Below are 23,119 nucleotides of genomic sequence, written 5' to 3'. Positions count from 1 at the left end.
ATAAATTAATGTAAATTATAGTAAATCCAATATCTAATTAATTAATAGGGAGTAGTAATAATAAATAGGGAGAGACGGGCTGGCCTAGGGTGATTGTAGTTTGACAGAAAAAGTCTAATCTATATGGTCGAAAAACTAAAAATAATTATTTATTTTATGAGAAAATAAAGTCTTATAGCCCACATTTAAAATGCGGATTACCATGATAACAGTAAAATGAAGAAGAAATAGACACTAAATAAATAAACGATGAATAAGACGAAAGAGTTTTTACGGCAGCGTGATTTGAAAATTGGAAATTTTGAATAAATAGTTAGACCAACATCTGCATAATGTATTCGAAGCAAGTTCACGTTTAATGTGCAGTGACTTCTACAAAATTGACTTCTCTTAGGTCAATATACTACTCCTTCTCCCTCCAAAAAAAAACGAGTATAATTAGCTGTCACACGAGTTTTAATGAAAAAAAAAATTCGAGTATTAATAATTCAAAATATATATTGTACGTAACTGATTAAGTAATAGACCATACTTGTAGAAACAACAAGGAAGTAGTTATTTGTAGTCTCATGTTGTCTCAAGCAGGTGCGAGTATTCGGTTTTCAGTTCATTTATTTTCGAGATCGAATTAAAAAGTTAAAATTTTGAGAAAATTCAAGTCGAATCGAACAAAAATATCCAAAAAAATCAAACTCGAAAAATTGAAATCCGAACAACGCAAAATCAATCTAATACAAAAAATCAAACTTGCACAAATTTATATATCTAAAAAACCTGAAAAATCATAATCTAAACAAGAAAATCTGAACTCGAAAAACTAAAATTGCACGAATATTTCCCAAAACTAATAATTTTCTATAATTAACATAATAATATGCTCCGTATATCATATCGACCGATTAACGAAATCAAACGGTTACAATCTTCGTAAAATCTAAATTTTATAACATTTACAAATATTAACCAACACAAATTGAGTTTGTTTTAGGTATATTAAAAATAAGTTCAAATTTTTAGTTTACATGCATCCAAAGAAACCGAATCAAAAATTAAAATTTGCCACAAAATCAAATCTAATGAACCGAAATCCAAAACAACCAAACTAGATTTAAATTTCGATTTCATTTGAATCAGATATTCGGTTTTTGGGTTATTTTTTGCTCATCTGTACGTTCAAGCAACAAGAATATACTTTTGAACATTACAACCAAATATAAATGACAATTGTGATTTTAGAAATTTAAAAAATATTTGAATGGTCATCTAATTAAACTTAAAGAGGGCAAATATTAAATAAGGCACATGCCAAATTAGAAAAATAGGTAACAATTTCTTACCATATCTAATTCGCCGAAATACCCTTCCCCTTTCTTCCACCCTTCCCTCAACCTTCCCTCCTCTTCCCTTCTCTCCCTCTCTCCAAATTCATATAAACTTCACTTAGCTTTTACACAAACAAACAAACACACACACAGTGTGAAATAAAAGATGGCAAAAAAGGCTTCGCCATACGAGATCGAGGTGACCGTCATTTCGGCGGAGGGTTTGCGGCTGAGCCGAAACCAGCCCGTGAAAAACAACTCGTACGTCGTCGTAAGATCCGACCCGTTCAGCACCCGGAAAACGGGTATGGATCGCGACGGCGGGAGCTACCCTGCATGGAACGAGAAGCTGCAGATGGAGCTGCCCGCCACTGCCCGTTTCCTCACGGTGGAGGCGCATTCGGGCAGCAGCCTCGTCGGGGCGGCCAACATACCCGTCTCCGACTTCGCCGCCGCCTTTTTGCCCCGTAACTACTTGAACTTCTTGAGTTATAGGCTCAGGGATGCCCGTGGCGGCAAGAATGGGATACTCAATTTGTCGGTCAGGGTCACCCGCCGCCCCGGCCCCACTGGCTCTGCAGAGCCGTGGCCCGGGGTTCCCGTCGCGGCGGATGGGAAAGCCGGGGTTGTGACGGGCATTCCGGTTGGAAAAAGTAATCATGTGTAAATCAAGATAGCTAGATAGATATATTTGGATATGTGCTCATGATGATATCCTGAAAATATTGGGATTATCTATAATTAATTCATTATGAATTAAATCGGATGTATATAAGTTGGACAATGGTGCGTTTGTTTTGTTTTTGTTTTTTTTATTATGATGATCGAGAACATGGTTGGGAACTTGGTTTAATTTTTATTTATGCGTATAACTTTAAAACTTAGTTATGAAAAGCATGAATTTTAATAATTTTTTCAATTTTGCAAGCAAGAGGCCTAATTTAGGTAAAATTATATCTAATGTGGCATACGAAATGTTCTATAAATTTATCATTTTTTCCATCACACTTAATTGTCATTTGATAAGAAAGTTGGATAAGACAAAATATGATAGAAACACATATTTGATAACTTCATTATATTTATCTATCTCAGTAAATAACTCACTCAACCATGTCATTAATTAAAACATGTGAACCAATTCGACACATATGACGAATAGGAAATCAGAATAGTTTATTAATTGAAAACATGTAGCACCAATTCACTAGCGTATTACAAATAGAAGATCAAAATATTATCATGATAAAAATAAGTAAAATATTAAAATTTATAGTTTTTAGTGCCATTTTTAAATTTGCAAGAGGGTTTACCAAAATTCATTGTTTTTTCAACAATGATTGGATGTTTCTAAGTAATTATCCACATTGACGATACTGCAACTGCAGTGAGTGCTGATGTATCTGGAATTTGGAAGATTCCTCGCAATGTTGTTTTAGGGTCAAATTGTCCAAAGTCTAGAATGTCATTTTCATAGTTTTATCTTATTATAAAATGATTGTCCCAAGTATTATGGAAAAAACATGTATATGCTCGATGACAGATAAAGATTTCTGTATTAAATTATTTAATATTCACCGCCGCATTTCCTCTATCATCAATCATGTTCTAGGAGTTTTGTAATTAATTAACTGCATGATCAAAATTATGATTTTCTATATCAAAATTCGAATTTATTCCTATAAATTACAGAATCATTTATTAATTTATTCTTATTATGCAATCAATAAATATTATCAAATTAGTAACATGACTTGGACAATACTTCATATTGAAAGGCTTTTGTATTTCATTCTGATTGTATAGTTCTAGGATTTACACTCCTTAATATAGGAGATAGATCATACATGATTAAGGTAAAGATTTACCCTAATTGCTAATTGTCTATTACACGGAAAGTATTAATCACAATATCAATCATATATCTTCTTGATTTGTTCCCTTGTAATTTGATCTCTTTCCATGTAATTTGATCTCTTTCCAACACTCCCCCTCAAGTTAAGCAAGGGGATCGTCCATGCTTAACTTGCCCAATGCTTCACGAAAGCTTCTTGAGTCCACTGCCTTGGTTAGAATGTCTGCCAGTTGATCTTCGGATCTGACGAATGGTAGTTCCACTATCTTTGCCTCTATGTTGTCTTTGATGAAGTGTCGGTCCACCTCAACATGTTTTGTCCGATCATGTTGTACTGGGTTCTCGGATATACTGATGGCTGCCTTATTATCACAGAACAGCTTGCAGGGTTCTAAGGGCATCAACTCCAATTCGGTCATTAACCGTCTCAGCCACAGAATCTCTGTCAGCCCACTCCTGATTCCCCGAAACTCGGCCTCCGCACTTGACAACGCTACAACCTTTTGTTTCTTGCTTCGCCAAGTAACCAGATTTCCTCCAACAAATGTAAAGTATCCTGCGGTTGACTTTCGATCATTTGGGTTTCCTGCCCAATCTGCATCTGTGTACCCACATATGTCCATATGTCCGTGTTTTTCGAACATTACTCCATGTCCTGGTGTTCCCTTCAAGTATCGGACGATTCGTATTGCCGCCTCCCAATGAGCCGCTTGAGGTTTATGCATGAATTGACTCACTACTCCAACTGCATATGCTATGTCGGGTCTAGTGTGGGATAGGTAGATCAGCTTTCCGACTAAGCGTTGGTACCTCGTACGATGAGTGGGTTCTGCCCCTTCTACTATCTGTAAACCATGGTTTTGGACCATAGGGGTGTCTGCAGGTTTGCAGTCCAACATCCCAGTCTCTGCCAATAAGTCGAGAACGTACTTCCTCTGATTTATGAAGATTCCTCGTCGCGACCTTAGTACTTCTATCCCCAGAAAATACTTTAGTAATCCGAGGTCCTTCATCTCGAATTCCGAGAAAAGATTATGTCTTAACTGTTTGATTTCTTCTTCATCATCACCTGTGAGGATCATGTCATCCACATAGATAATAAGACATGTGATCTTCCCGTCCCTCTTCTTCAGAAACAGAGTGTGATCTGAGTTACTCTGTTTGTACCCGTACTTCTTCATTACCTCGGTAAACCTCCCAAACCAGGCACGAGGAGACTGCTTCAACCCATATAACGTTTTCTTGAGCTTGCATATGTTCCCACATTCAAATTCCTTAGCGAAACCTGGTGGAGCCTCCATATAGATCGGCTTTGGGAGTTCACCATGTAGGAAAGCATTAGTGACATCGAACTGATGTAGAGGCCAGTCTTTATTTGCCGCAATGGAGAAGAGGACCCTGATTGTGTTCATCTTGGCGACAGGAGAGAATGTCTCGGCGTAATCGACTCCATAAGTTTGGGTATACCCTTTTGCTACTAATCTGGCCTTGTATCGTTCAATCGTCCCATCTGGTCTTCTCTTAATAGTGAAAACCCATCTGCACCCCACAGCTCGCACACCTTCTGGTCTGGCACACACCTCCCATGTTTTGCTCTTGACTAGTGCCTTCATTTCTACCATCATCGCCTTTCTCCAATGGGGTATTTGCATGGCTTCTTCAGCTGTTTGAGGGATCTCTTCTTCTTCATACAAGGCGGTTGTGAATGCTTTAGCCATCTCTGCAAGATTGGCTTTAGCTAGATTTGCCATCGAGTATCTGCTTTTGCTCCCGATCTTTTCTGGACTGTATCTTTTTGGTGGAACCCCTCGAGTGCTTCGTGGGGGGAGAATATATCGGCCAGTATCCCCATCAATAGCCGTGATCTCATTTGTCTCAGCAAGGTTAGAGGCAACGACTGTATTTTCAGAAGTAGTTTCGGAGTTTACCTCGGATATCACTGGAGGAGGATTGGTCTGAGACATGGCTGGTTGAGGGGGATCCACATTGGATGTGACTTGCTCGGCGGAGGCACTAGCTTCCTCTGTTAGTTCCACTTCGGAGTTACTTGATTGGGGCACCAACCAACTTGGAGGTCCACTCATATCCCTTAGGGCATTCTTACTCTCCCCCTGACCGCTAAGTTGGGTTTGGTAGAAGTATTCACACTCAAGGAAGTTGCAATTCATGGTAGTGATTATTTTCCTAGAGGATGGATCATAACATCTATAACCCTTTTGATTAATCCCGTATCCCAAAAAAACACACTTAACGGCGCATGCAGAGAATTTAGTACGTTCATGTTTTGGAATGTGCACATAGACAGAACATCCAAAAATCTTTAGTGGAAGGGTAAGTGGTTCCGGTACCTTTGTGATTTCTGAAAGAACTTGAAGAGGTGTGGTCATCTCAAGAATTTTTGTAGGAAGTCGATTAACTAGGTACACCGAGGTAGCTACTGCTTCAGGCCAAAGAAATTTAGGAACATTTGAGTCAAAAAACAACGCTCGAGTTATTTCAAGAAGGATCCTATTTTTTCTCTCGGCTACCCCATTTTGTTCGGGAGTATACGGGCAGGTGGTTTGGTGAATTAACCCATTCTTCTTAAAAAAATCTTCCATGTCTTTATTAAGAAATTCTCTCCCATTATCTGACCTAAGAATGGAGATAGTTTTCTGAAACTGTGTCTGAATCATTTTGAAAAAGATTGTAAATTTTTCGAAAACTTCAGATTTATGCCTCAAAAAATGCACCCATGTCATTCTAGTGCAATCATCAACAAACAGAAGAAAAAATTTAAAACCATGATCACCAGTAATAGGCGCAGGGCCCCACACATCAGCATGAACAATAGAAAAAATATCTTTAACACGCGTATTACTGGATTTAAAAGATTGTCTATGATTCTTAGCCAAAGCACATGACTCACAAGAAATGTCTTTAAGGTGGGAAAATTTTGGAAAAAGTAATTTGAAATAACCAGCGGAAGGATGACCCATTCGACGGTGCCACAACCAAGCTTCTCTATCTGCAGATCCGTGAGCAAGCATTGCGGCGCCCCCTTGGTGAGCTATCTCATCCACATAATAGAGTCCCTGACGCTCAGTGCCACGCCCAATTATCCTCCTCGTCCTGATATCCTGTAAAACACAGAAATTCGGGTGCATCAATAACGTACAATTCAGTTCCTTCATCACATGACTGATGGACATAAGTTTGTGAGAAAGCTTGGGCACATAAAGACAATTCTTAAGTCTAAGGCTTGGGAATATTTCAATAGTTCCACTCCCATTCACAGATGTCAACTCCCCATCAGCGGTTTGAATTTGACTTTTCGTTGCATCATTAAAGGTAGTAAAATCTGTCTTATCATAAGTCATGGTATCCGTAGCCCCACAATCAAATATCCACTCACTCCTAGCATTACCCTGTATTTTTGTTGCCATGCAAGCAATGTGGGTGTTTTCAAGGGGTGCAAAATAATTTGGGTCGATAAATGAATTTTTTGAGGTCGAGGGGTCATTTCTCGAATTTTTAGTGTCTGGGGGACTAAACTGCATACACTCTTTATCATGGGGTTTATTATGCAATATAAAACAGTTGGGGGGTGCTAAATGGGATTTACGATTTGTGGGGGACTTAATTGCAAGATGTGAAATAGGGTTAGGGCTTTTATGCCCTAACCCGTTACCTCTCTCCAGTCCGCCGTCTCCAAACGTTCCTCCTCCCCGTCTGAAATCGGCTATTGCCGCCGCCTCCTCGCCGATTACGCCACCCCTAGTCTCCGGTCGGCCGTGGGTGTTGGTGGCCTCTTGGTTGCCCGCTCCAGTCACCGGGAATAGCCATCCCCCATTCTCAGGAACTCCAATCGCCAATTTCGCCTTTGCTCTCTGGTTCTCGTCCCACCACTCCGGGAAACCGACGAGAAGGAAGCAGGTTTCTTTAGTATGTTTGTGCTTCCCACAATGTGAGCACCACAGTTTTGATTTGTCTGGTTTGAAGGAGCGGCGATTCGAGGGGTTTGGTGTGCCGGTTCGATGCGGTGGAGGCAGGGGTCCTCGTTGCTGGCTTCGGGCCGCGAATCCGAGTCCTATACCTCCCGATGATGAGCTGTCGTTGGTTGCGCCGGCTAGTTCAGGGGAAATTGCCGGCATGATTTTAAGCCGGGCGGTCTCTCTCTTTATCCAGCCGTACGCGACCTCGGCTGAGGGCCACGGTCGCTCCTTGAGCACTTCCCGCTTCATCTGATCGTATCTTGGATTGAGTCCGGTTAAAAACTTGAAAAGGCGTCGGGTTTCGATGTATTTCCGGAACTGGCTGACCCCCTTGTCGCAACATGTGACGGGCTGGTCTTGGCATCGATCTACATCTATCCATGTCCCGTGTAAGTGTCGCCAATACGTCTCCAAGCTTTGTTCTCCTTGCTTGACATTTTCTGTCTTTTCCTCCAGGTCGAAGAGTAGAAAGGGATCGGATGTACTCTCGAATGTTGTGGCTAGGCTTTTCCACAAAGCCTCTGCCGTTTGATGATGTGCGAAGTCAATGACAATATCAGTTTCGATGTTGTCTAGAATCCATGAGAAGACGATTAGGTCCGTCTCCTCCCACTCCGTGTAGTCCGCCGCCCCTGGCTTAGGCGGTGGCGGATTGCCGTTGATGTGTCGGAGTACTCTCCTACTCCCAATTTGGATCTTCATTAGTCGTGCCCATATCGAATAGTTGGTTCCGTTCAGCTTCACAGCAACGGTGACGTTCTTGCTAACTCTAAGTTTGGTATCATCTGAGAGATTGGGTTTGGGGGTTTCGTCGTTGGCCATGGCTCGATCTGCCCTTGGTCGAGGAAGGTATATTCTAGGCTATGATGAATTTATTTCTGAGCCTTTGCTCTGATGCCATATTGAAAGACTTTTGTATTTCATTCTGATTGTATAGTTCTAGGATTTACACTCCTTAATATAGGAGATAGATCATACATGATTAAGGTAAAGATTTACCCTAATTGCTAATTGCCTATTACACGGAAAGTATTAATCACAATATCAATCATATATCTTCTTGATTTGTTCCCTTGTAATTTGATCTCTTTCCATGTAATTTGATCTCTTTCCAACACTCGATAATTTACTTGTGTGATTAACTGATAATATCAGATCATATAAATTTAACAATATACAATATACACAATATAAAATAATGTAATAGTGTTACACTACTTTCCGTCTCATTTTTCATCATTTTTTCATAATATAAACCATAAATTGAAAAATGAAATGGTCTCATTTAGAATGATACAACTTTGTTGCGATGCCTATGATATTGTTGTAAGACACAAAACAAGTCAATTAATTATTAATCAATCAAAGTCATCGACAAAGTATATAATGCGCCATGTTACCAGCACTGTTTATATTGTTAAGCGGTCTACTTAAATAGTACTAGAACTATAATCCTTTTTTTTCTTTTGGATAAAAAAAGAAGAAAAAGAATAAAACAGACGAAGATGTCACTACTAGAAATTGGCTTTTAATGACACTTGAAAATGTGAGCAGGAATATGTTTTTATTACACTTTATCTAACCTTGTATGAGTGTGATGACAGTAAATGTAAGAATAGGTAACGTGTAATAATACACACTCTATTACCACACTCATAAATGTCAAGAAAAACACAATCTCATGTCACTTAAAATTGTAAGGATATGATCAATGTGACCACACCCATTATTATATCTAAATATCTACAGAATCCCCTCACAAATATTGATAATTACATTTTCACCTACAAATATCCATAATTTACAGTTTTAACCTACATATATGTAAAAATTATCTTTTCATACTTCAAACATTTATAAATTGCTTTATTTGATTTTTCTAAATCTAAATGTATATAATTACATCCATTTTCCAACATGCTATCAATTCCGCATGACATTTAGCATGACTTCAAATACAAAACATATTTTTATATAAATAACTTATGTAATCATTTTCATGAAATCAAAGTATACAATATTAAATAAAAAGGCACAAAAAAGGTTCTAAATGACTATACAATTTATCTATCACTTAGGTTTTCTCTTAGAAGCTCCTTATTGCATTCTCATCCGCACTAGAATACTTGGTTAACTTCATCTTCGCACCAATATCATATGTTCCTGTTAAGATATTAGAAACACAAAATATTAACATCAATTTTGTCAATAACATATCTTAGCAATGATAACTCAAAAAATGCTACATTCCATAACATCATAAATAAGGTCAAGAAAATTACTAAGGTGTTACCTGCTCTTCAGGATAAAGAAAATTTATCACACCGAGCTCAAATTGTTAATGAATTTACAAACACTCTTACTTGTCCGTTTCCTAGTGAATTTTCAATAGTCTGTAAGCTTAAGTTCCAGGTCCAATCAACAAAAATGAAACAAAAATAAAAGGTAAAGAAGTACCTCTATTTCCAGCAGCTCTTCCTCAAGCTTGACCACTATTGCATCTGTTTCCAGCAGCCCTTTATCAAGCTCCAATACTCCCTCTTAGTTAAAAAATGTTCGATTTTTCATCTAGTCAAATTTAGTTATTTAATTGACCTCAACTATTGCCTATAACATAATAAGCAAATCAATCAAGCAGTGCATCATAGAACCTTAATACTTTATTCCAACCTGACCAAACTAAAATATAGTATCTCATCACACCCATGGCTAACTCACATACAGTCTAATAATTAATAAACAAAAACAAAAACAAAAATAAGAGTTAAAGACATACCTTTGTTTCTAGCAGCCCTTCCTCAAGCTCCACAATTGCCTTTGTTTCCAGCAACCCTTCATCAAGTTCAAGCACTCCCTATTAGTTCAAAAATGTTTGATTTATCATCCAGTCAAGTTTCAAGCAATCAAAAATACGGCATAACCTATCTATTCGCCGAAGCAACAATATCGACACAATTTCTGGTAAGAAGGTTTCAATGTAAAATTCAATTACACTCAAGCCACAAACATAAATCAAACATTTTGAAAACTTAAATGTGTAATAGCTATTAATTCATAGTCCATAGCACGTCAAACACACTTCTAAAATATTGACACCAAAAACAAAATTTAATTAGTAAAAGCAAATGAACCAAATATAACAACCTTGTCTATAAAAGCAAATGAACCAAATATAACAACCTTGTCTATGTAAGACTCGCTGATATTGAAGGGTTTACTCCTTAGTCCTTTATAGACTATACTAGATGAACCACATACACAAAAACACCATAGAAATATACTCATTTAAATTAAATATGAGGAATAAAGGAAGAAAATTAAAGATTTAGCAAACTGCAAATGAGTATATTTACCATGAATTAACCATCTCATATTAAAGTCAACAAATCAAAGTCAACAATTACACTGTAATATTATAATAAAGACACGACTCAGATGCTAATCTGATTAGGATCTTGATCTAAATCAAGATGTTAGACATGAAATCTCTCTTTCAGCAAAATGTCACTGATGGATATTAATAATGTAAAATACTTGCAAGTTAGGTATGAAAAGAAAAGTAGTAACCATAATGTCATCTAGTGCATCTTCAAATACTAGTGCTAGTAACCATAAACCATAAAGTTAAATAATCATGAAGTTGCTATTCAAAAGCTAATCCAATGGAAATAGTACTGCTGCTATGTAAACTTATATTATAAGTTCATAACCCTTCTTAAAAAGATTATATATATTCTCATATATTTATAATATGCTCCATATGAAAGTTAGAATGAAATTATCTAATTAAAAGACCATTAAGTGGGAACGTATAAAATACTCCCTCCATCTAATAATAATTGTGCCTTTTATTGTGAGCACGGGTTTCAAGAAATGTAAAGAAAAGTTGATTGGAAAAATTAGTGGAACGTGAAATCTATTTTTTTATATTGATTTTATAATAAAATATGCGTGAAGTAAGTTAGTGGAATGTAAAACCTACATACCATTTATGGTAAAAATGAAGTGCGCCAATTATTGCGGGACAGACCGAAATGAAAAAGAGTGACAATTATTATAGGGCGGAGGGAGTAACATAAAAAAAACTCTACTTCTATAAGTTAACGAAATAGAATAAACATTAGTACTTGTCATATTCAAGCTGACCAAGTCCAACTCCAACTCCAAACGAATACAAGACAACCATGGCCTATCTAAGTTTGTCTCTAACCGATCAACATCAAACTTCATCATGAGTTTCTACATACATTTTATTCTATTTAATACTTTCTCCATCCACAAAAATAGAATTAATTTGATTTGTCAATAAATATTTTTAATAGAACAATTTAGGTATTATATTAGTTCCCTTTTTGACGAAAAAATAACACATTCGATTAGTTCCCTTTTTTACGAAAAAATATCACATTCGATCGCAATGTCCCATTGCACCCGGCGTGTGCCGTCGACAACTCATGACCCGACTCATATTTAGGTTTTTTTCATTATTCATTTATTTGCTCGTTCAATTACAATACAATATCTTTTATATTTATTTATTCTTCTCCACTTAACTTGTAAATAAAAATTGTTAAATATTGTGCCTAAATGACGCGTCTCAAGTAGTCTAGAACGGGAGGAGTATATTACTACTATATAAAAATCTGCAATTCGTTTCATAAATTAGGAGGAATATATAAATATTACAAAATCATATTGGCTCCATTTGGTTTCATGGAATTGGGCCTTTGGAATTAGAAATGGAGCCTTCAATTCCAAATCAATATTTAGTACCACAAACAATTTAGGTTTGGAATTAAGTTACAATTCAAATTCCTTTCAATTCTACAATTTGAATTCTATATCAAAAATAAATAAGTATAATTCCAAATAGTTATAAAATTAGTTACATTCATATAGTACACACACTACACATACACTATACAATTTCTTTAAATTCAATTTCATATGAATTACATCATTTTTATTGAACATAGAATTTTAAATTGAATTATAGTATATAGTAACTCAATTCCTTCGAATTTAATTATATAAAATTTCAATTTCAATTCAATTCTAGTTTTGTGTGGACTGATCACGAAATTCAGATGGTTGTAATTCAGACAATATGAAATATATGACGCAAATAAAATTTCAATAACAGAAGTAGAAGTAGTCAGAAGACACATTAATTGATTATCATTTCATATGACAATGACAAGTTTGATCAACTTGCATAGGAGAACGTGAGTAAGTAGTGATTCCCTTGCTATTCTATTAAGCACAACACAAAATGTTGTCCACAAATCGCAATTATTAAGGCACAAAACGCAGCAATATATAGTAGTTATTGTAAACAGGCATATATTTGCATCCATATCTTGCATATATATACATACAATATACTATTGGATTAGAATATGCAATTCATTTCGCAAATTATGAGGAATAGATTCAGAATTAAGTTCATTTAGTTGTAATTTCAGACAATATGAAATATATAATGCAAATAAGATTTCAAAATAAGAAGTAGCCCACCAATTATATATAAGTATAAGACGTTAATGTCCCATATTGCATGTGACACATAAAGACCCTAATTTCTCCCCAAGCAATTATACACGCACGCACACACATACACTCCTCCTGGCATTACAAGTAGAATAATGCAATGACGGTCGAGGTCACCATTGTTTCTGCCGAGGGTTTGAGGTTAGGCATAAACATCTGTTTTCGTCATCGTAAGATCAATTCACGATCAACGGGTACAGATAGGGAGGGAGGGTGGGAGCTACCCAACATGGAATGAGAAGCTGGTAATGGAGTTGCCCGCCAATGCCCGTTACCAAACATTGGAGGCACGCTTGGGCAGCGGGCTCATCAGGGCAGCCCACATACCCATCTCTGACTTCTCGGGCGGGGTTCTGCCCATGAACCATTTGAGTTTTTTGAGCTACAGGTTGAAGGGTGCAAATGGCGGGAAGAATGGGATAGTCAACCTCTCAAACAGTCATGAGCCCCGGGCCAGGGGAGCCTTGGTCCGGAGTTACGATGGTAGATGGCAACGCCGTTCCTCGTGGTAATCCTGGTTCCCATCAATATTAATTTTGTTTTACATATCAATCGTGGTGGATCCAGTATTTTCAATTTAGATTGCGCCAAATAAGTAGAAGGGTTTGGAGCATCGGAGTCCAAACAATAGGTGAGGTCATTGCTATTGGAACTGTGACTGGGATTCCTTTATCCTATAGATATGAATTTAGTTTCATGTATCAATTGTGGATGATCCAATTTTCATATGTTAACTAAGACCGAATCTAGATTGCGCAATTTTAAGATCGAACGCCTACAAAATGGACACGTGTCCGTGTATTTTAAAGTGAATCTATATGGTACTACTACTATATAGCAAATTGAATCTGTATTCGTTGAAAAAAAAATTGGTTTCTACTACCAAAAACATCTAAATAGTTCATTATTTCACAACCACCAACCTAATTTCATACAAATGTATATACACACATGTCAACACAGATGATTTCAGCTTTATCTCCAAACGAGTTTTCTTTTAACATCACAAACTGGTATTTACATACAGCCTAATTCTATATAAATCTGGAATGTTACATGAAACAAGAAGTTCCACAAAAACTCTTTGTAAGAAAACATGTACAATCAGCATTAAGAAAGCACCAAAAGGGCATCAAAGGCACACAACAAGCAGCTCTCATGGTGTTACCTGACATCAGGAAAGCTATAGTCGTCCAACATCAAAGTTAAATGACTCTCCTGGCTGATCGTTTATAGATCTCTCGATTATGCTTCTTCGCTGCCGACTTGACTGCCATTCTTCAGTATATTGAACTTGCAGAGAGGACAGACTGCATTTAAGTGCAGCCACTTGTCTATGCAGGCTGAGTGAAAATGATGACGACAAGGGAGTTCGCGCAGTTCGGCTCCATCATCATAGGCACAAAGGCAAATACAACATTCCTATAATCAGAAGAACATTTAGATGTCATCAAGCAACCAAATGGTTATGGTTTATTATATGCACGGCCAAGGATTATCCCAACCAGACGCTAGCTAAGTGGAGATAGATAGCTTAACGAAAACTAAGTCACCCCTTAAGATCTAGCATAAAATCTGTAAAGCCCAACAAATATTAAGAGTCTAGTAAGACATACAGCATCATCCAGAGGTAGAACATGCTCTGTGGGAGAATCAGTGTCACATTCAGTTATTATTCCTCCGAATGATTCTTGAATTTCACCATTTTGCTTCTCAAAGTCACCAATTTTTCGAAATTTGAATTTTGGTAGTCTCTCAATGTCTTCCTTAGTAGCTCCGTCCTGTAAAATAGTGTCAAATAAATCAATGAAGTCCTCTTCCAGTATCATGTTCTCATTTTGGTTTTGAAGATGGTGACTCGTTACAACGGAGGCAGAAGCACATATTCAAACAGTCATAGAAGATTTACGATACAGGTGGTCCAATTCGTATTATACACACAGTAACTTGGTACAACATTTTCATGACAATCATTACACAACACATATACAGCATCTTCACTTAATAATGGAACAAGTAATATGGAGTTTTTTCAATCAAGGGAGAAAAGCATGACCCTAAATTCGACGTAAAATTTACCTGATCCGCAACCGCATATAAGATTGCAATGATACATGGTAGACAGCAGCAAACAGCAATTCCAATTATACACGCCACGGCAACACAAAGTACAACGAAGCACACATCGAATGCCAAGAATGAAATGGAAAGCCTGCAAAATACAACATTGATAACACATAAAAGAACAAAAAAGCATGTCGTGATCCCAGCAGCATCAACAAAAAATAACTTGTTCGCACCAGTAGAGCTGCGGCGATTCAGCTGTCAAATCCGGGCCACCAGCAGATACCCAATAGAACCCAATTATCCACCAAATGAACGAGAACATAGTATTTGCAGACTCCAGATGTTTAGCAACACTGCCAGAAAGAAAGCAACATAGAATCACCATTATCAATTCCTATCTCCACGCATGAGCTACTGTTTCCATTTTCTCCTCTATGCATATGGGATATATACATAGCAGTCAAAGCAAGGACAAAGCCAAAATTATAACAACATAACTAATAAAAAACCCAATAAAACACAAGAAACAGAAACAAGATAATACAATGGTAAACATTACGTGGTGTCCGTTATATAAGTCCATCAGCAACGACTATCACGGGAGCTACTTATAACAAGTTTGGAATTGAAAAAAAGAACAGAATTTGTTTCCTAGTACTACTTAAAATATGCAACCCTTGGAACCATACAAGCACGCACATATTTCCGAATTCAATTATCACCTTCGTGAAGCAAATCTAAACACTGCTCTGCCAGACAAAAATATCATGTAACCAATACTGGATCAATAACTGTAACTCAGTCTCTGATCACCATTTCCAGGACCCATAGCCATTTATGACTTGTTAATCGGGTGGAGCATCAGGTTCAAGTAGGGGAAACAGCAATAAACATGTTTTCTGTACCTAATCACTTCTAAATTTACAAACATAATCTTCTTTTCATCCTATCTATTTTGCCTCATTTGAAAGACAGGATAAACTAACTTGATTCTATCAAATTCATTAGTTTCCCTTTAGTGAAAACTGCAATCAAATCAAGCATTAACGCATCATTGATTCCACAATCCGAATATAACATTCAGCTCCAAAATCACGAAAAATTGTAGCAATTGAAAACAATGGGGGGAAAAAGGTCAATTGAATATCACCCCCAAAGAATTCCTAAAAACCCAAAAATTGAAATCAGAAAACTTGAAGTGTACCTAGTTTCATCATCAGTCTGTCGGTGCTCTGAAGAATAACCGCCGGATTCCACGTCATCACTTCCGGAGCTGGAATTGGAGTAATTCCGGGCGTAGTTAACCCGCCCTCTCCCACTAGCCTCCGAATTCCGGTGGGAATACCTCTTCATGTACTCAGCGCAGACGCAGACCATGTGGAGAATGCATTGGAGCGCGTAGCCGACGATCCAGAGACGCAGCGGCATCGAGGGGCGTTCATCGCGGCTCATGATGAGGACGGAGATCGAGACGATGACGAAGGCGAGGTTCCACACGAGGTCCAGAATCACTATCGGCTTCGAGTAGGCCCAATCGCTCTGGCGCTCCTCGATTTGATCCGCCGCAGCTTCGCGGACGCGGACGGAGGGCTCCCGCATCGAGCGGCCGCGGCTGCTGGCGCGGCGGAGGAAGCGGGCGGCGCCGCGGAGGCTGGGAGCGCGCCCGATGAAGCCCGAGGAGCGATAGCTGGGGCTCTGGTCGCCCAGTAACGGCGTAGTGTCGACAGCTGCGGCGGCAGCGGGAGACGACTGGCTGTCGCTGGTAGACGACATCGTTTTGGTCGGGCGAAAAATTTAGCCTTTCAGGTTTTTTCTCTATTTTTGGTGATCAGTGATGATTGAATGTCTTAATATTTGTGCTTTCTCTCTCTTTCTGATTGGGTGTTTGATCGCACGTACGTGTGCACACGGTGTGCGCGCGTACGTGTGCACACGGTTCAAAAACCGCCGGTTCCGAACCGAAACCGGCAGTTCACAGTTCACCATTTCCATGAACCGGAACCGGCCCGCCAAGGGTCCGGTGGTTCTGGTTCCGGTTCAAAAAATCGCCGAATCACGAGGTGGTTCAAAAACCACCGGTTTTTTGCCGAAACTGCCGGTTCAGCGGTTCAAATTTTTTTTCTTTTTCTCGTTTTAGTGTTTATTTCACCGAGATTACAAATCACAACTTATAAGTTACAATTTACAATTGATTTTGGATTTGAGCTTTTAGGTTAAAGAAAGTGTATTGCATGATTCTCTTTTATAGCTACATATTCTTGGATGTGTTGCTCTTTCTTTCAATGTGGGATAAAACTCTTTATTTATAACTACATGATACATCTCCATCATCTCTTGTTTATATTAGCTTATATCTTAACTATCTTCTATTATTACAACTTAACAACAAATATAATTACATAAAGTATTATTCTTTAATTCTTTAACATTATCGATTTATTTGTGTATAAGTTTATGTGTATGTTAACTAATAAATACATTATACACATTAAGAGAATAATTATTATACAAATTGTATTAATCTAGTGATAGCTATAATACGAATAATTATTTATCTATATACAAATCATATTACTCAATAATCATTTATTCTTTTCTATCAAGAATATATTCACAAATAATAATTTTATTTATATAAATTATACTACATCTATTAGAATAACAACTATTATACAAAATCATACTATTAGTCTACTACTAATATATAAATATATAAACTATATTATACCACTAAACAAATCATTATTTAGTTATCTATTTTTATCATTATTATACCAATTATACCAATTGTTGTTTTTTTCACATTTTAATCAATATATTGAGAAAAATTAGCAACATATTTACATTTAAATCCAATTATTTAAACACGTTCACATTCTATAAATATACAAATTATTAGCAACATGTGATGTGTAATTTTCGAGTTCAAATATCAAGTGCAAGATCACACAAGTTTAATAAAAATAACTCTAATATTACAACGATACTGCAAGAATATAGTGTCGAATGTAGTACTTCGAGTGTCGAACCACAGGGAGGCGTTTGATTATTTAAAAAAGGTTTGTCAAGATTAATAAACTAAATTTAAGAACTAAAGTGCGAAAATGGAGAAACTCAAGAGATAAAGACATTGCTCCTAACAACATTCGGATGAATCACTATTGTATTGATTTTATATTCACATTCATAAGCTATTGAGAACGATGATCAATTTTACACTCTAAAAGTACTGAACATACTTAAAGAATTATAGTACTAATGCTAGCTGAACACATAGCCAAAAGTACCTACTCGTTAGACTAATATTCCTGCGGAAGCGCGGTAAATACTAGACTAACTTCTCAAATCCAACAAATATTATGGTTAGCTGAACACTTAACACATAACATCTTCTCATCAAACTAAACTCCCACGGAAGCGTAGTAAGTATTAATTCAACTTCGAAGACTTATTTACATCAATATTCACTTGTACATTTATCTCTGAACAAGATAAAATTAACAAGTTCTTTATCTAAGTTTTCATCCAATTTCCAAGTTAAAGAGACATTAGAAAGAGGCAATTAATATACTACATTTGATGCATCAAACATAGCATAAATAAAATCCGAACCATAGACGAAAACCAAAGCAAATGATTAAATATATAATCTCTACAATAAATTCATCCTACTAGCGTTAGGAGCAATGAAGACAAATTAGTCACACATGCTAAAGAAGAAAAACCGTAGAATTAATGGTATTCTTCAATAGACGATGGTAATCCGTCTCCGAGATGATGAAGATTGGATGTCGGATCCTTCTCCCTTCTTCTTCTCTTCTTCTTCCCTCTTCTCGTTTCTAACTCTGCCCCAAAAAACCGTTTTTTTTCAGAATGCTCAATATTTGGGCATTAAATATCTCAAATTAAACTTCCCTCTACTACTTTGTAAACTGCCACGTGTGTGGTCAATTGCCCAATTTCATCCTCATATTTTTTTTTGTTCCCCAGAATTGCCGTGTCTCTCTCTCCCACCTTTTTCTTCTTTTATTTTCACCTGCTCCCCCTTTCTCCTTTTTCCATAACCATCTGACACGTGAAACTGCCAATTTGCTGTTCAAATTCACTGCCCGGCCGGGTATATTTTTACAGCTGAAAATTCACCCGGTCGGGTGGCCACTTTTGAGAACATGCTGGACTTTTCGTGTTCTAAACATCACACCCGGCCGGGTGGATTTATTAGGCATAAAATACACCCGGCCGGGTGCCTCATTTTGAGCACTTTCCGACCAGTCTGTCAACTTGAGAATTTTGCACAACTTTTTCACCATCCGAGCTTCATTCCTTTTTCTACACCATAAAAACATACTTTTGCGAGCATAAAACTATATAGATCATGTAAAGTTAGAGGAATAAAAATATACAATTTGATTCACATCAACATGCAACATTCAAATTTAATTAAACTATTCTAGTTGATGCTATTATTATCTATAAATTTGTCTTATAAAATAATCATAACAAAAATAAAGATAAAGTTAGTGAATAATAAAATGTAGTAAAAAATAAAGAAAAGTATTGAAAACAAAAGAAAGTTTTGTATCTCACATTGGAAAAAATGAATGAATGATCTAAACATGTAGGTATAAAAGAAAATACTTCAACATATTTTGTCCCATATTGAAAGTGAAACAAAAAATATTCAAGGATGTCTCTATAAAAAAGAAACAACCAAGAATGGTTTCTTAGAAATCTTAAAAGTGAGCACATTTAAATCTAATTATTATTATTATTTGAACACACTCACATTCTATAAATATATAAATTATGAGCAACATGCAATATTCAGGTTCAGATGATCAAATTGATTAATTTATTTGAATTTATAGAGAAAATTGGATGATTGTGTGAGATGATCAAATTGATTCATTTGCATGTTGCTCATAATTTGTATATTCATATAGATCAAAGCTTGATTTGTTAGTTGATTAATTTATTTGAATTTATAGAGAAAATGAGCTAATCGAGCTTTGATTTATATGAATTTTGTGAAATTAAAAATTCCAATAACATTTTTTAATGTATTAGAATCAAACTAAATATATAAATCAAAACGACCAACATTAAAATGCGTTAAACGAGAGTGGTACTCACCTGAGATATGTAACATATCATTTCTAGTAATGTACATACAATTTATGTTACATTATCTTCATTCATGGAGTAGTAGTATAATCTAATTAGCAGCATATCATTTCTAGTAATGTACATACAATTTATGTTACATTATCTTCATTTATCATTTCTAGTAATGTACATACAATTTATGTTACATTATCTTCATTCATGGAGTAGTAGTATAATCTAATTAGCGTTAGACACTGCACATCTTTACGATTAGTTATATCTTGTTCCTATAAATGTGGTATTTCTTTGTTCTCAAACTTCTACTACTAGATCATGTTTTGCTGTATCTTTATTTTACTTGTTAAATTGATGTATGAACATTTGTATGCGTACTTTATATATCCTATTATAATTTCATAACTATATAGTCATTTAGTAGTATTTAATTGTGAAAGGCACAGGTATTCGGCGAGAAGAGAGGCCGACATTTAGAGCATCCGCATCGGTGTCTCGATGCGGGCTCGGTCTCGTCCCGGCGAGACGAGATCGCATCGAGACACCGATGTGGATGCTCTGTCTCGTCGCGTAGCCCAGGGGAAGGGGGGTGGCGGGTTGTCTCGCCACGCGCCAGCGCCACGTGGCGAGCTCTGGCGCGCGGCGTGACGCCCACTCGCCGGCACGCGAATGGGCTTCGTCATGCTGACGCAATAAATATTTTTTTAAAAAAAATGATTTTCTAAAGAAAAAAAAATTAAAAATTTAACAGTAATTTTTTTTCTTTTTTTATTCTATAAATACTCCTATTAACCTCTTTCAATTTACATACAAACACACTATCTTTCATCTTTTGTTCTTCTCATCACCATCATATCATCTCTCTTTCCTCTCCAATTCTTATACCAAATTTAATCCATTCGTGGTTCCATTTGAGCAAATGCGTCGAATGATGGAAGAATCGCTAGAAGGATCTAATGGAGCATATTTGGGCACAAATTTGGCAACTGTTAGACGATCACCGCATCACTTTCCATGATTATGCGGATTTCAATAAATTGTAATATTAGGATTTCAATTATGTATTTTTCGGATGTTGGAATTTTCGTTATTTTTAATGATTTTATGAATTATTAGTATTAATTTAATACTATTTCAATGAAATATTAATTGAATTTGTTGGAAATAAAAATAAAAAATAAAATTGAATGAATAGTTAAGGGATGAGATGGTTAAGAGACGAAGAGATGCAAATGTTGTCTCTTAATTAAGAGACGAGGTAAAAAGTAGCGGGGCCATGAATAATTAAGGGATGAGACATGAATAGGGACGTGGACGGCCTAAATAGCAAAAACAAGAAACAGCCACGTTTCAAACATTGTCTCCCCCACAAAAGTAGCGACGTTTCCTAAGATTATTCTGTCCAACATTGCGCTTATTTTTACTTTTATAGGTTGAATAGGAGTAAAAAGTTCAAGTGGTTACTAGCCAGACATATAGGGTCTCATCTCAAGATCCTGTGGCTTATGTGTTGCTTAGGCCACCCGCGTGTGTGTTGCTTAGGCCACCCGACACGTTGCAGCGCCCCGTCTCATCCCCAGCCAGTTCCGCGTTCCGTCCCGCCGTGACGAATGGCGAGACGTCTCGTCACGCGCCTAGGCGACGTCACGCTGACGCACTAAATCATTTATAAAAAAAATAAAAAAAATTAAAAATGAAAAACGGTAATATTACCGTTTTTCGTTATTTATTTATTTTTTATTTTTTACTCTATAAATACTCCTAATTCATCCGCATTTCACACACAACTACACATCTATTCTTCCCAAATCATCTCCATTTCCTCTTCAATTTTCATCTAACCTCTCATCACAAAATGTCCGGCGACGGGAACTCTGGCGGTGGCGGCTCCGGCGGGTTCGACATCAACGCGTTCGGCGACTGGGGGGCATGTACAATGTCCTCGGTGGTGGTTCCGGTTCGTCGACGCCGGGGGTACCAACCACCCCATTTTTATGTGGATGCATACGCCCGTCCCTCCGCCCCGAGGTATTCGCAGGGATTATCCCAGATTCAGGAGGATTATTCCGTTGAACCCACTCCGGAAGAAGGCCGAGGCGGTGGAAGCTCCAAGGCGGAGGCAGACGAGGAGGAGAAGGAGGATCTAGGCCGGCATCCGTACGGCCCCAAAGAAACACTGGCGGTGTACAATGCCTGGATCAGCGTCTCGTACGATCTCATCGTCGGGAATCAACAACCCCGGAAGTGCTTCTGGGAAAAGGTCACCAAGGCCTACCACGAGATTAAGCCGAAGGGCTCCCGCCGCCGCACATATAAGATGCTCCGCGCTCACTTTGACCGAGTCGACAGAGAGGTCAAAAATTTCTGCGCCATCTATAAGAATGAAGCGGCTCATTACCAAAGCGGAGCCACGGGAGCCGACATTCTGAGGTCGACTTTGCGAGTCTACTTCGACGACACCGGTAAACAATTCAAATATGTCGATGTTTGGGAGGTCGTCAAAGAAGAGGAAAGGTGGGCCGGCGGTGTGAGGTCCAGCTCGGGCTCGACCTCGAAGCGCACGAAGCACACGACAGGTGGCCAATACTTGTCCAGTGAGGGCGGTTCGGGCAGCGCCGCAGGCGAGTTTGCCTCGTAGGAGGTTGAGGGCACAGCAGACGATGCCGGGGGGTCCTCCCGTGGGCGCCGTCGGCCACAAGGGAGAAATGCGGCGAAGGCGGCTAGAGGGAGGAGGGGCCGAGCCGAATCAAGCCAAGCGGGCTCGGGCTCGGGGGGGACCCTCGAACTCCCTTATGTCCATGTACATGACTGCCACAATGGCGGACACTTCCCGCATGACGCCTCCCAAATACCAAGCCTATCTTAACGGAATTGCGTTTATGGCAGCACAACTTAGCATTCCGCCTCCTCACGGCTTCAGTGCACCTCCACCGCCTTCGGGGGATGATTCGCCGGCGGAGTAGTTTTTTTTATTTTCTATAAAATTGTATTTTAAATTATGTCATTTTTATTTTTTTAAGATTTTAATTATGTGTTTTTTCTAATTTTAAGTTGTATTTTTATTTTATATTGTAATTTTATTTTATTTTTAACAAAGTGTGTTTTTTTTAATTGAATTTTGTTGGAAATAAAAATAAAAATGAAATTGAATGAATAGTAATTTAAGAGACGAAGGGTTGCAAGTCCCTTAGTTAAGATAAGGAGTAAAAAAGTACAGTGGGGCCCATGAA

General features: G+C 37.6%; 2 protein-coding genes across 2 annotated transcripts; one reads left to right on the top strand and one right to left on the bottom strand.

The window, feature by feature from the left end:
• Positions 1–1,406: 1,406 nt before the first annotated feature.
• LOC121769910 (BON1-associated protein 2-like) lies at positions 1,407–2,179 on the top strand. The gene has a single exon (XM_042166696.1). It carries the CDS (start codon positions 1,489–1,491, stop codon positions 1,987–1,989), a length of 501 nt encoding a protein of 166 aa, XP_042022630.1. The 5' UTR covers positions 1,407–1,488; the 3' UTR covers positions 1,990–2,179.
• An 11,395-nt stretch (positions 2,180–13,574) lies between these two features.
• On the bottom strand, positions 13,575–16,594 carry LOC121759916 (E3 ubiquitin-protein ligase At1g12760-like). The gene is made up of 5 exons (XM_042155495.1): positions 15,973–16,594; positions 15,002–15,121; positions 14,781–14,913; positions 14,318–14,482; positions 13,575–14,123 (listed from the first exon to the last, which is right to left on the bottom strand). The coding sequence occupies exons 1-5, from the start codon at positions 16,539–16,541 to the stop codon at positions 13,947–13,949; spliced, it is 1,164 nt and encodes a 387-aa protein (XP_042011429.1). The 5' UTR covers positions 16,542–16,594; the 3' UTR covers positions 13,575–13,946.
• Between the last annotated feature and the right edge of the window lie 6,525 nt (positions 16,595–23,119).

This window comes from Salvia splendens, chromosome 2, assembly GCF_004379255.2.
Source record: "Salvia splendens isolate huo1 chromosome 2, SspV2, whole genome shotgun sequence".
Classification (NCBI taxonomy): Eukaryota; Viridiplantae; Streptophyta; class Magnoliopsida; order Lamiales; family Lamiaceae; genus Salvia; species Salvia splendens.
This window is presented reverse-complemented; position numbering and strand designations above follow the sequence as displayed.

Excerpts from the sequence above, each read along its gene's own strand:
- LOC121759916 (XM_042155495.1), bottom strand. The coding sequence starts at position 16,541 with ATGTCGTCTACCAGCGACAGCCAGTCGTCTCCCGCTGCCGCCGCAGCT. Across the intron at positions 15,122-15,972 it reads CAGACTGATGATGAAACTAG|TGTTGCTAAACATCTGGAGT; the intron begins GTACACTTCAAG and ends TCTTTCTGGCAG. Across the intron at positions 14,914-15,001 it reads GAATCGCCGCAGCTCTACTG|GCTTTCCATTTCATTCTTGG; the intron begins GTGCGAACAAGT and ends TGTATTTTGCAG.
- LOC121769910 (XM_042166696.1), top strand. The coding sequence starts at position 1,489 with ATGGCAAAAAAGGCTTCGCCATACGAGATCGAGGTGACCGTCATTTCG.